The sequence below is a fragment of the Electrona antarctica genome, assembly GCF_951216825.1.
Source record: "Electrona antarctica genome assembly, chromosome: 14".
NCBI classification, from domain to species: Eukaryota; Metazoa; Chordata; class Actinopteri; order Myctophiformes; family Myctophidae; genus Electrona; species Electrona antarctica.
The window spans coordinates 41,006,200-41,019,299 of NC_136795.1; the positions used below are offsets into that span (position 1 = coordinate 41,006,200).

The 13,100-nt window shown below is 41.5% G+C and overlaps 1 protein-coding gene across 1 annotated transcript in view; it reads left to right on the plus strand.

Moving 5' to 3' along the window:
* Positions 1–313: 313 nt before the first annotated feature.
* Positions 314–13,100, plus strand: part of hs3st4 (heparan sulfate (glucosamine) 3-O-sulfotransferase 4) — a 147,831-nt gene continuing 135,044 nt past the window's right edge. Inside the window, exon 1 of the mRNA XM_079520449.1 lies at positions 314–1,613. Coding sequence (XP_079376575.1) covers positions 910–1,613 — 704 coding nt within the window. The 5' untranslated portion in view covers positions 314–909. The remainder of the gene's footprint in view (positions 1,614–13,100) is intronic.

Consider the following 13,100-nt stretch of genomic DNA (forward strand, 5'->3'; position numbering starts at 1 on the left):
TTCTACTCCACACTATTTTAGATTATGAAATCTGACGTTTATAGCCTACTTGTGCGCGGATAGAGGAGAAAAAAAAGTGGGTGTACACTTTATATTTGTGCGGTGGCTCTACAGTCAGTGCTTCAGTTCAGACGAGCACACGCGAGCCCGATGCGCACATCGTAAGATCTCTAAAGGCACAAGGACAGCGTTCCTTATAGTAGCACAAAGAGTATAGATCCATTTAGCTTTAGGCTGTTAGTTTATGTTTCACAAAGTTAGGGACGATCGAAGCTGGGACTTTTTTTTACACGGGGATTCTTTGTTCGACGGATTTAATTGTTGCCAAATTGGCGTTTGGAATCCACACACAGCTGTGGTGAATCGAGGATTGAGTGAGCAGTTGATGAAGACGTGCTTTCTTTGCAGCCTACTTCTTCAAGCACACTCTGCCTTGCCCGTTCTGCTTCTTTTTTTTCTTTTCTCCATAAAATGCCAAGACTCCACATCCATCATACTCTGTCCAGTTCAAGCCGGGCGGCTCATTTGGAAGGACGCCAGACCCTCCAGTCTTTCAAATCTGCAAGTTCAGTCCAATAAATGGTGACACGCTCTTGTCAGCCGTTGGAATAAGAAATCGATACTCAAAGAGAAAGCGGGGACGCGATATTCTTTCGGAATTTCCCATCGATCCGTTTCCCCACACTATCCTTATAAATATGCGATTCGGTGGTGGTGGTGGTGGTGGTGGTGCCGGTGGTAGCTCGTCGGTGCGGTCCTCCGCGCGTTCTCAGCCGGAGGAGCGGTGCTGCTGCTGCTGCTGATAGTGTGACAGATTATTGTTGTTTTTGGAGAGTCCATGCAAGACTTGGGGTGGAAACATGTCTGCAGCAATAAGCCACTTCTCTGAGAGGATCACTGCTGTCAGAGATGGCATTTTGGTCCAGCACGCAGGTCTTCTTTACCTCTAAAGTGCCCCGGAAGATCCTCTTCATGTTCACGCTGTCCCTCTCCGTCACCTACCTGTTCTACAGCTTGATGAGCTGCTACAACTCGCTGCAGTTCCCCTTGCAGGAGAACGTGTACGTGTACCAGGGGGACCGGCCGCAGGTCACGGAGGAGACAACTTTTGTCACGCTGAGGGAAAAACTTTATCCGACTTCGTTCCTGCAGCCGGAGGAGGAGGAATTCGCCGAGGCTGCCAGCGCCGCCACCGCCGCGTCCTCCGGTCAAACCGCCGGTGCCATCTCCTCCACGCTGAAAGAGTATGTGGACGAAGTGGAGCGACAACAGAGGACGGTGGAGTCTTGGGTCAGGAGGAGTCAGGCGGCTGCTGCTCCGACCAAACCCTCCTCGGCGGTGCATCGCCACGGTCACACCACCACCAGCAGCACCGCCGCGGTGGTGGAGCGCCACGAGCAGCAGGACTTCAGCACCACGGACAGTGAACTCGGCGTGAACTGCACGTCGGATTATGGCGAGAAGAAGCTTCCCCAGGCCATCATCATCGGGGTGAAGAAAGGTGGAACCCGGGCTCTGCTGGAGGCTCTGCGGGTGCACCCGGATGTTAGAGCCGTTGGGAATGAGCCACACTTCTTTGACAGGAACTACGAGAAGGGCCTGGACTGGTACAGGTGAGATCTATTCTATTAGTCTTTGATCCCCCCGGATAGAATTATATCTAGTAGTTTCAGAAACAATTAGATACATTTTTTTACATCAAATAATAGGCCTACAAATAACCACCGTAAATGTGTATTTTATATAAAACTACTTCTTATAATTCTCATTCTAATTCTTCTTCTCCTTCTTCTAATACTTATTATTATTGCAGTCTTACTCAGTACCACATCAGTACTGAATTGAATGTATGTAAACCATGCCATATCATACACTAGGCCTATATATTTTGCAAGTTTTGACCTAGTTTGACTGTTTGACCCATGCAAGAAAGACCATGATATTGCTTTGGTTGAAGTGCGTGAGTCACTGTATGGAACAGTGTATGCATACATTGCATAGTATTATGTCATCGTGGTCACCCTGAGTCCATGGTATTCCTACAGCTGTCTGTACTGTCTGGGTAGTCACTGCTGATAATAACACAGGCCTGTCACAGGCTGTGTCACACCGTTTCCTGTTTTATGTCAAACCTATGGATGAAATCCCATGTCGTGCGCACACACACGCACAGGCACACGCACAGGCACACACACAGTCACACACACACACACACACACACACACACACACACACACACACACACACACACACACACACACACACAAGAAGATGATAGATGGAGTTAGTTAATTTAGCTTAAGCCTCTTGTTGAACTATTACATTTTGTCTATGCTCCGTGTACTGTAACATTTACTGCTTTTTTTAATTTACTACCTCATTTACTCTAGTCACGGTTTAGCTTTGACCAGAAACTGAAATTAAAACCCAATTGCTCGGTTTTAGTTAAAAGTTTGAGTAAAAACTGATTGTTTGAATGTTTAACTAGTGTAGCCTTAACACACATGTATGCACACAAGCATGCACACACATACTAAATAATGCAGAAGGCAGACGCTATTGAATATACTGTAGATGTTGGATTTGCATATTCCAGTATCTATTGACAGAAGTGCATGTTTTGTTTAGTGTATTTTTAGGTGCTGTGCCCACCTCAAAGTCCTTGAAGAACTTAATCAATTCCTTTCCCTTTCGATTGTAACCACAAAGATAAACTAACACATATTGCAACCTTATAAATCTGACAATAAACTGACACACATTTTGTAGACCTGTAAACTAACAGAAGTGATCGGCATAACCTCCAACCGTCTGTTGGCACTGTACACCAGTCCATTTACAGTACAAGTATCATGAATGTAACTCCAAGAGTGCCATCATCATTTAATCGGTTGGTTTGACGTTAGTTGACCAAGAAATTGTTGGTTGATTAGTAAATGTTAGTTTTTTTCCTCTATATTGATTTTTTTCCTGAAATAATAATAATAAGCAAGCATGCGAATAACTGAGATTTTGCTCAATCATTGTAGTTGGCAAACTTGGCATTTTACAGATTTGTCGATTACATCTAATGATTAGTTGATCAAATCCTTACTATATTAGTCAACTAAGAAGTAATTTAGTGAAAATGGGCCATGGACTGTGTGTCCTCATTGTGTTGGCATTCAATTCCATTCAGGTATGTGCTATTAGCCAGAGAAGGGCCATTTTTCTGTTTATCAGTGGTGTTCACGGCAGTACAATCAAGTCCAAGGTTGAATCACCGTCCATGTAGAGGGCGGGCGCTCAGTAAAGCATTATTCTCGCATGGCAATGTTTGTCAAGGGGAATTTAGGCTTTTTAATGGACTCACTGAGCTGATGAGGATGAGGTCTCCGAGTACCTTCACCCAGAGAGCTTTGCTGTGCGTGCTTCCCATAGAAGCTAGTGTTCTGCTCTGGGTTTGTCAGCCGAGGAGCATCTGCTTCGGTACGTTTGCAGAGCGAGATGGGAGCTCTCTGCTGTTCATTTAGCCTGTGTTAATGTGAACTGTTTCATTACACTTATGGTGCAAGGCTCATTAAACAGGAAGATGACAGGCTTACATAAATAATAATAAGTGTGCTTGTGTGTTTTGGTGCCCCTGAGCCAATCAAGTCCCTTAAGCGCCCTTAATTTTATGTGTGTGGTTGTCCTGCGTGTAGTTTTAACCTCAGCGTGATTTGTGCATGAAAGAAAATGAGATATTCAGGGAACAGGAGTTTTGCACCCATGGGGAGAATAGAGCCAATCTGTCTGTTCCGTCAAACAAAGTACAGGGAACATGGGGAAATATACTTACTTAGTGCAAACCTACATCTGTTGTCAACATTCCTCATACCGAACAAAGTTAGGAGGACAGATACTGTGTATAATATAGGCCTATATAAAGTGACGTGTTGTTATTCGTCGCCGCTTGCAGAAGGAATCGAATGTCGTGTCCTTTCCTACGTCAGAGAAGTACTGGCTATTGTGTGGTGAATGTTTAACCCCCATCTATTTATTTGTATTTATTTATTTATTTGACAGGGACAATGCTCATTAATCAACATTTCAGTTTTCACTTCCATGTAAATGTGCCAGAGTTAGCCATATAAGCTAATTTACATCTGTAGTCCCTGAGCAGGCTCTTAAAATGGTAGTAAAACTAAACATACAATGACACATACAGTACAATACAATACAATACAATACAATGCAATACAATACAATACAATACAGATAAAAGAAAGACAGAGTATAGTGTGCCAGCACACAGCACCATGCGTCGATGCCATGTGTGCATATGTGCCAGCACCCAACACTATGTCCATATACAGTTGGAGGCCATCAATATTGTCCTTTTCTTTTGGTTTGCGTGATCTGCGCAAAAGGACAGTTAACCCATTTTGGGCGGGAACCCCTTTTGGTGTTTTAAACTATGTTATAATTTAGCTATTGAAAAATAGCAGATCTACAAGCTCATAGCGCGCCACCGAGTGGCGCGCTACGAGCTTGTAGGTCTGCTATTTTTGAAAAATCGTGAAAATATATATTTCAGAAAACTGGAGGATTTAGAAGGATTTTTTTAAATTTTGAGGTCAGGCCTAAATGGGTCAAATGATAAGGGACAATATCGGTGGCACCCAACTGTATGTCCATATAAAAACACAGAACAACAGATAAAAGAAAGATCTAGATGTATTAGCCCAGTGTTCATAGGCAATAAAGGCATTTAAGTATGGATGTGTGTTGAGGGTCCTTGTGATGGTTAACAACAGCCTGTGTGGTGCAGAATGCTTATGTACTGAAGTGTCGCATGCAGTCAATTGCTCTTGAACTTCATTGCTACACCTGCAGTCTAGAAATGTCTTCTATGCCAGTTGGAATGAACTGCAATAGAAGTATTAGTCGACGATACTAATATGCACTAGAGATAATGGCGGAAATTATACATTATCTTCAACATTTATTCCGTCACATAATCACCTCACCAGATCGCTGTATACTGCAGACTACTAGGCAGAATTAAAAAAAAAGGTGTTTATTTAAAGTGCTGAATTAAGGCAAATAGTGTACATTTATGACGTATTTTTTTCCTGGGTCTAGGACTATAGTAAATAATAATAAAGAAATTGCCATAACATTTTTGTAAAAATGTTATGGCACGTTATGTTATGTTCGAAACGAAAGAAAGCAGCAAAAAAAATGGAGATTTTTTTTTTAACACTCATCTTTTATTTTCTCTAACAACCTAAAACATGAACCTTGGTTGAAAATACCAACGTTGTCAGAGCCATCATCAATGTAACTAGGACATTAACCCATTTTGACCTGAGATCAGATTCTAAAAATGTCTTCTACATCCTGACAGTTTTCTGAAAAAGCTATGTTTCTGTCAATCGCTCTTCGATTAAAAAAAAAAATAGCAGACCTACAAGCTCGTAGTGCGCCACTCGGTGGCGCGCTATGAGCTTGTAGATCTGCTATTTTTCAATAGCTAAAGCATAACATAATGCTAACACCAAAAGGGGTTCCCGCCCAAAATGGGCAAAAAAAGTACATTCATCATGGCTAGCTGGTCCTTGTCATGCTGCGTCAATTGCTATGCAGAGCTGAAATGAGAGGTCCAAGTCCAACTAAACTTTTGTCTGCCACTCAATTCTGAACCAAGAAACCTTTGTCACAAAGCAGTTAGTACAAATGGCCTAACCTGTCATAAGCCACGTGTCAGTTTTAAGCACCCTAGTTCCTTGTTCACCGTCACCCACTTTTCTGGGATGATGACACTTGTTGCTATGGATACCATAGGCGACACATCCACAAACCAAACAAACGCATCACAGAGGCATTGATTACTAGGTGTGAGGATATCCAAAAAATCCCCAAACAAAGTAGCCTATACAATTTCATTGTTTTAGTACTGTGTAAAGATGAGATCCAGTATAAATGGCGCTAAAAGTATTGTGTTGACTTTTGATTGTAGCACTTTCCCATGCTGCTCGCTGCACTCCGTGTAACCTTTAGAAGCAGTTACCTCAGAAAAGGAGGCTTGATCTGGAGGTCAGTTCATGACATTTCCTCTGTATCGTTTCTCTGTACAAATATGGCTTTACCACTTCAACCCATACACGATACAGTACTGTACTTTGTTGACGACAGTCCCTCAGGAACGGAAGCTCTCATTGAACGTGCATATCGTTGTTGTCTGTTGGGAAGAAACCACCTAACTCCATTTTTAAGTTTTATTTATAACTTTCTTTTCATAAACCAATGCTATTGAACACCCTTTACGTCTGTGTGTTGATTAAAACACATTGAACCAATGACTAGTATTAAAGTGACTCGGTCAAAACCTCTTAACTCCATTGGACCCTCAATATACTGATACTCAATATCAAAGATACTGCGCACACGTTTCTCTGTCTTATTCGTCAAGTTTTCTGTCAGACAAGGACGTAAAGCTGATGGGATGGGAAGGCACTTCCAATTATCTAATTATTGTTTGTTGGTGATTAAAAGGTATTCCTTATATCCCGACGGTCTGAAAGACAAATAAAGCAATGAACAGTGCATGCGGGAGAGTGCGGTTTTATTTATTTAAGTTCTTATCTAAGGGGATTTACTCGCAGCACAACAAACATGTTTGAGTGTGTGCATGTTGATCTCTCCTTGCATAAGAAAACTGTCATCAAAACTGTCTCATCGGGGAATGTTGGGCATGGAAAACAACTTTCTAGTCTCTGTGATAAAAAGCCCAAGTTTTTAACAAGCAGAACTTTTTTTTATATCATCGTAGGAATTACTTTAAAGACAACCATCCCAACCATGACCCTGAGGGTTTAGAGAGGATTAATTTGCCTATGATTCACACATATCTTTAGTAAATAAATGAATTTCTTGCGATCCAATTAAACAAAATTATTTGGATTGTCTTTGTGTGCTTTGGCAGTGAAAACTCATCGGAGACTGTACCATCAACGATATCTAACACAAAAGAGTGTATGATCTATTGTGAAGCGGATTAAAAAATAATAATAAGCCCATGAGTAAATTTAACTTTGAATTCTATCGTGTGCTTGAAAATGTGTTCTTTACTCTATTATAGACCTACATGACATGCAATTCAGATGGGAACTAGTCAAGGGAATGCACATGGTTGAAATCCTGTCCTGTTGAAATGTCCTAGACAGGTCTCTGTGGAGTGTGGAGACCAAGGGCTCCATTTTTGTCCATGCTAAACCCCTTATCCCTTAACTACTTTGCCTTTTCTTTTTCTTTTTTACTATTTAAATAACATTTTTTAATAGTTAAAATATCCAGTCTACAAGCTCACAGCGTGTCGATGTAGATTGGCTATTTTACTATTCAAAAATGTTTTTCAAAATAGTAAAAAATAGAGAATCCCCAACCTATTAGTTGTCAGGCAGTAGGTGACAACTCCCCACATGATTTTGGGGGTCCCCAGATGACAGTGAAGTGACTATTTAAGGATTTTAAAGTCCTTTTTAATACCTCCGAGTCAGAAAAGAAAAAACACTGAACTGCATCAAAAGTAATCAACAAACTATACTATAAAAACGGATCAAACATTGGCCAAATTGTCAAATAATATATGAAAGAGGCAAAAAAATTGTGATAATAGCTGATCTACAAGCTTGTTCAAATATGATTATCTTTGGGGGTCACAGTCTGAAAAGGTTGGGAACCAGGGTCTGTAAATGGTAAATGGTGCATTTATATAGTGCCTTTATCCAAGGCGCTTTACATCGATTGTGCATTACATTCACCCATTCACACACACATTCACACACCGATGGCGGCGGAAACCATGCAAGGCACCAACCAGCACATCAGGAGCAATTTAGGGGTTCAGTGTCTTGCTCAAGGACACATCAACACTAACTCTGGGGGAGCCCGGGTTCGAACTGGCAACCTTGCCAGCCATCCAGCCACTCTACCCCTGAGCCACCGCCACCACTGTGCTGCCTGATGCCAGGGTCTGTGTTGGGAATGAGAACCACTGTCCTGCCTGATGCCAGGGACCTGATGCCAGGGTCTATGTTGGGAACCACCACTGTCCTGCCTGATGCCAAAATGTTGTTTTATTCCGTTATTTATTCCTAAAGCCTGTTCCAGCTTTAACTGTGCTTAAAGCTTACCCAAATCCACAAAAGCCTTCTAACTATAATAGTAAGCAAAGTATTGGAAATGAGTTTAAATCCAAATTTGACACATTGGCATTTAAGATTTGTAAACGTTCCTGATGTTGAGTTTGAATTGGTGTGGGTAAGCTCAGGCATTTATTACACCATTTAGTTCTGTGATACAGTTAATAACTCTTTCTTTGCTAAGTACGTACAGGTACCGCCCTGTATACTCCATATATAAAGCGGTTGAGCCCCAAAGCAGCTTTTAACATTGGTCCGGTTGCTATGCAACGCCACCCTCCGTCACCACCAGCTATGGGATTAGAAGCAGGATTTTCAAAGCTCCATAACTCTGAAACTACGAGCTCTGTCCTTGGCGATCGTCATCCATCCAAAGTTCGGATGTCATTTGGGACTTTGTCTCGCGTCGCTCCCAACATGTAAACGTTTCTGGCGAAAGGTAAATAGCGTGCATTAATGCTGATTATAGCCGGCCCTTACAATGAGAGTCTGCAGGCTGCTACAGCGTGAAACTGAAAGTCCACACCTGTTGCCCCGCCCAAACAAGTGCAACAAAACATCTGTGTTAACCTCTGCACTCAACCCACGTATGTGTGTGTGTGTGTGTGGCAGCGGTGGCCGAACGGATTGCCGGAAGGTCGCCAGTTCGAATCAGCGGTCCGACACGTTAAAATTACCACCGCTGAAGTGCCCTTGAACAAGGCATTGAACCACTACGATGAAATGTTCTATGAGCAGGGCCTGGCTGGAAACAAGTTCTTGAGCTTAGTCCAGATACCCTGGGTAAATATAGTATTATCATTTCATTTCTCTCTCTCTCTCTCTCTCTCTCTCTCTCTCTCTCTCTCTCTCTCTCTCTCTCTCTCTCTCTCTCTCTCTCTCTCTCTCTCTCTCTCTCGGCGCACTGTTAAATCGAGTCTATTATTCAGTAACGTTAAAATATTAATTGTGTTGTGTGACTGTTGGTGTCAATCAAAGCGTGATGTGCCACGCCCACACACACAGTCTTGTATTTAGCAAAACGAGTTGAATCTCACATATCTTGTAGCAGAATTACCACTCCATGTTGTCAGATACAATCTGTTGGGGGTGGTGGACTGGTGGTGGTGGTGGTGGTGGTGGTGGTGCAGAGGTAAAGTTTGAACCTTCAGCGGTGCCTCTATCCAGCATGGCTGGATGTTCAAACAAGCTCGTAGCTCGAGCTTGTAGATCTGCTGTTTTTGAAAGAATCGTGAAAATGTTGCGCAAATCTTTGAATATATATTCTTTCAGAGCGAACTTTTTTAAACAGGTTTTTCAGAAAACTGTCATGATGTAGAAGACATTTGTAGAATCTGTTCTCAGGTCTAAACCACTTAATAGGATATAGCGTCAAAATCACTTGAGCCACTTGTCTTGAACCTTATTTGCGTCGGCTATTTGAAAATAGCCAATGGTCCTATACAAGCTTATAGATCTGCTATTTAAAAATCACACTTGTGTGAAGTGAGGGGCGCTCTTATGATCATACATCATCATACATCATCACATTCCGGCCAATCATATAGCCATATAGCTCACATTTGCCATTGACAATGAAAGGAGAATTTACGTCATATGTGCCTGAAGTATGACGTACATTTGTGGCAACACAAACATTAAGTCCCATTGACAACTAGAAAAAGTGCCCTTCTGGGCACAGGTCTCCACCAGGAGGATAGGACTGTGTGAGATGTTTGGCAAAATGTTTAGGAGTAATATAAATAAGTAATATGTTTGCCTTTGATGGCAATTGGATGATTTGAGGCATTTTGTTCCAAAAATGTGTTTTGCAAAAATCAAGCTGTTGGTGGCGCTATAACAGGCCAATGTGAAAAGGGTGGGATATATTCCTCAGCCTAGTAAGAAAATGTGTGAAAGATTTGACGTAAATTGCATGCTGCGTTCATGATTTGAGGCTTTTGTTCAAAACGGGGCAATCTTGCAAACTGTGAAAGCCAATTATAGCCAATTAGGATGGAATATGAAATATCGGACAGATCCGACTTGAGCACATGACCATAGAGATACTGTGGAACGATTTTTGGACAGAATCTGGAGGAGTAATATCCAAAAATGTGTTTTACAAAAGTCGGCCTCCTGGTGGCGCTATAAAAGGCAGATGCGGAAAATGCAGGTCAAAGGTTTGTCCTTGGCCTCTAGGGAGTGTGCATGCAACGTTTCACGCAGATCGGTGCAGTTTTAGGTAAACAATGTGAAAAGCTGCCTCATGGTGGCGCTATAACAGGCTATTCTGGAAAATGTGGGGCAGAGGTTCATCGTTGGCATCCAGGGAGTGTGTGTGCAAAGTTTGGCATCGACCGGGTTAACGGTGCCGGAGATTAGCTGGTAACGGACGGACGGAAGGACGGACGGACGGACGGACGGACGGACACACACACACACACACACGGACGGAGTGCAAAACATACTCTCTCCCCATGCCTTCGGCCTGGTGGAGACAATAAAAGGAAAATGTACGACATGTGTAGACGAGCAAATCAGCTAACCAATCTCACATAAATTCAGTTGTCATCTTACATGATCATGGTGTTTTTTTTTAAAAACATTGTATCATGGTTAAGAGATAATAACATAAGTTGAGAAATGAATTCATGAAGAAGTATATTCAATTTTTATTGGATGATGTACGACGACAAGAGCACCCCTCACTTCACACAGGTGTGATTTTTATCCTCACATTCCTTGTTCAGCGCACCAAATCATCGAGGGCTACACACAAACACACAAAGCTGGGCATAGGAGGGGCCAGCGCTCCTCAAAAAACAAAAAATACTACTATACTATACTATACTATACCGGATGAACTTTATACTCCATTATAAACATTAATAGTTATAGTTCACCCAAAATCCCTTTGACAGTCTTCTTCACTGCTACAATTCTTGTTTACGCAATAAATACCAGACAATGGTCAATGCCATAAATCCAACATACTTTAAGATTACATGTACATGTCAACTTTAGTGTGTCTCTTGGTTGAAATGGCATGTTAATGCTGGCAGTTTGACAGTTGCAGAGAGTTGCAGACTCTCTAGCAGAGCTTTGTGGAAATCAAGAACAAACGAGAACATTTTAATCACAACTCTTGATGGAAACAACTAGACTAGATAAACTGTTTTATATACTTTGATGATTATGGCCAATCATTTGTCTAAGTTGTTTTCGTGTCCTGTTTGTTTTCACCCAGTGTTTTCATTCATTATGCATTATCCAGTGCAGAAGCTATTTGACATACATTAATGTTGGACAGGTTTATACTTTATAAAATTTAAAAAAAAAATCTTCTAAATCCTCCAGATTTCTGAAATAAATATTTTCCCGATTTAAAAAAAATAGCAGACCTACAAGCTCGTAGCGCGCCACTCGGTGGCGCGCTATGAGCTTGTAGATCTGCTATTTTTCAATAGCTAAATTATAACATAATGTTTAAAACACAAAGGGGTTCCCGCCCACAATGGGTTAAACAACCCTACGATAATAATGCAATTGATATCACAGTTTTACAAATAGTCATAGCAACACGAATATTCCCAAACATGACTATAATCTAATTTATTCAACCACTTTCACTGCAGTCCCCCCCCAGGGGTCTATCTATACTCGGTCCCCTAATATTTTCCCCTTTCCAAATATTGCCAAAAATAGCCAATCTTCAGCCTTGTAGAGGAATGTTCACCTCTAATGATATGCCCCCAGAATATGGATTATAGAGTTCATGTGGTTAATTATTTGAAATGGTTTATCCATGTCTACTTTCCAAATCTTAAAGATCACATTAACCCATTTTGGGCGGGAACCCAATGTTATGCTTTAGCTATTAAAAAATAGCAGATCTACAAGCTCATAGCGCGCCACCGAGTGGCGCGCCACGAGCTTGTAGGCCTGCTATTTTTGAAAAATCGAAGAACGACAGACATAGAAACATAGCTTTTTCAGAAAACTGTCATTTTCAAACAGACATTTTTAGAATCTGATCTCAGGTCAAAATGGGTTAAGCAAGAAATAATGCAGTGGTGCAAATCGAACGGCACCAAGCGTCAACAGGACAGGTCTGGATAACATACTGTACTGCATATCGAGCCAATACATTGCATAATTATTTTCAACAGTAGCCTATACTGTAAAAGGAGAGTTTCTTTTAGTGGGTTGCATGCAGGGGTTGTGTGTGATCGAGAGGAATGCAAATAAATAAATCAATAAATCGATTGCTTCCACACTTCCTCTTGCATTGATTCATTGGGAAAAATAATCCATAGTTCGGATTTAATTATAAAGTTATTTTCTTTATCGATGTAGAGCAACCAAATTACACAAAAGCAGCTCAGACTGCTTTGATTAACCCATTTTGGGCGGGAACCCCTTTTGGTGTTAGCATTATGCTATGCTTTAGCTATTGAAAAATAGCAGATCTACAAGCTCATAGCTCATAGCGCGCCACTCGGTGGCGCGCTATGAGCTTGTAGATCTGCTATTTTTGAGAAAATGTGGTGCAAATCTTTGAATATATATTCTTTCAGAGCCAAAGTTTTTAACTTAAATCTTTGCTTCTGAGGGGTTCCTGGAACAACGTATTTTCAGATGGGGGTCGGCAGGCAAATGCAGATAATTCTGGGGGTCCTTGACATGAAAATGTTTGAGAACCACTGACATAGAAACATGAGGGTTTTTCAGAGAACTGTCAGGATTTGGAAGACATTTGTAGAATCTTTTCTCCGGTCTAAATGGTTTAAGTGAGCGGAGGAATTCCTGCCGCAAAATACACGGCCACTTTCCCCAAAATGAAATGGAAAAAGGAATCCATTCAGTCCAGCCAAAATGGAGAGTGGCAGAGCATACAGTGATGAACCAGAGTTTATTCAAGGTCTAGATTCTTATTTAAGGATACTGCCA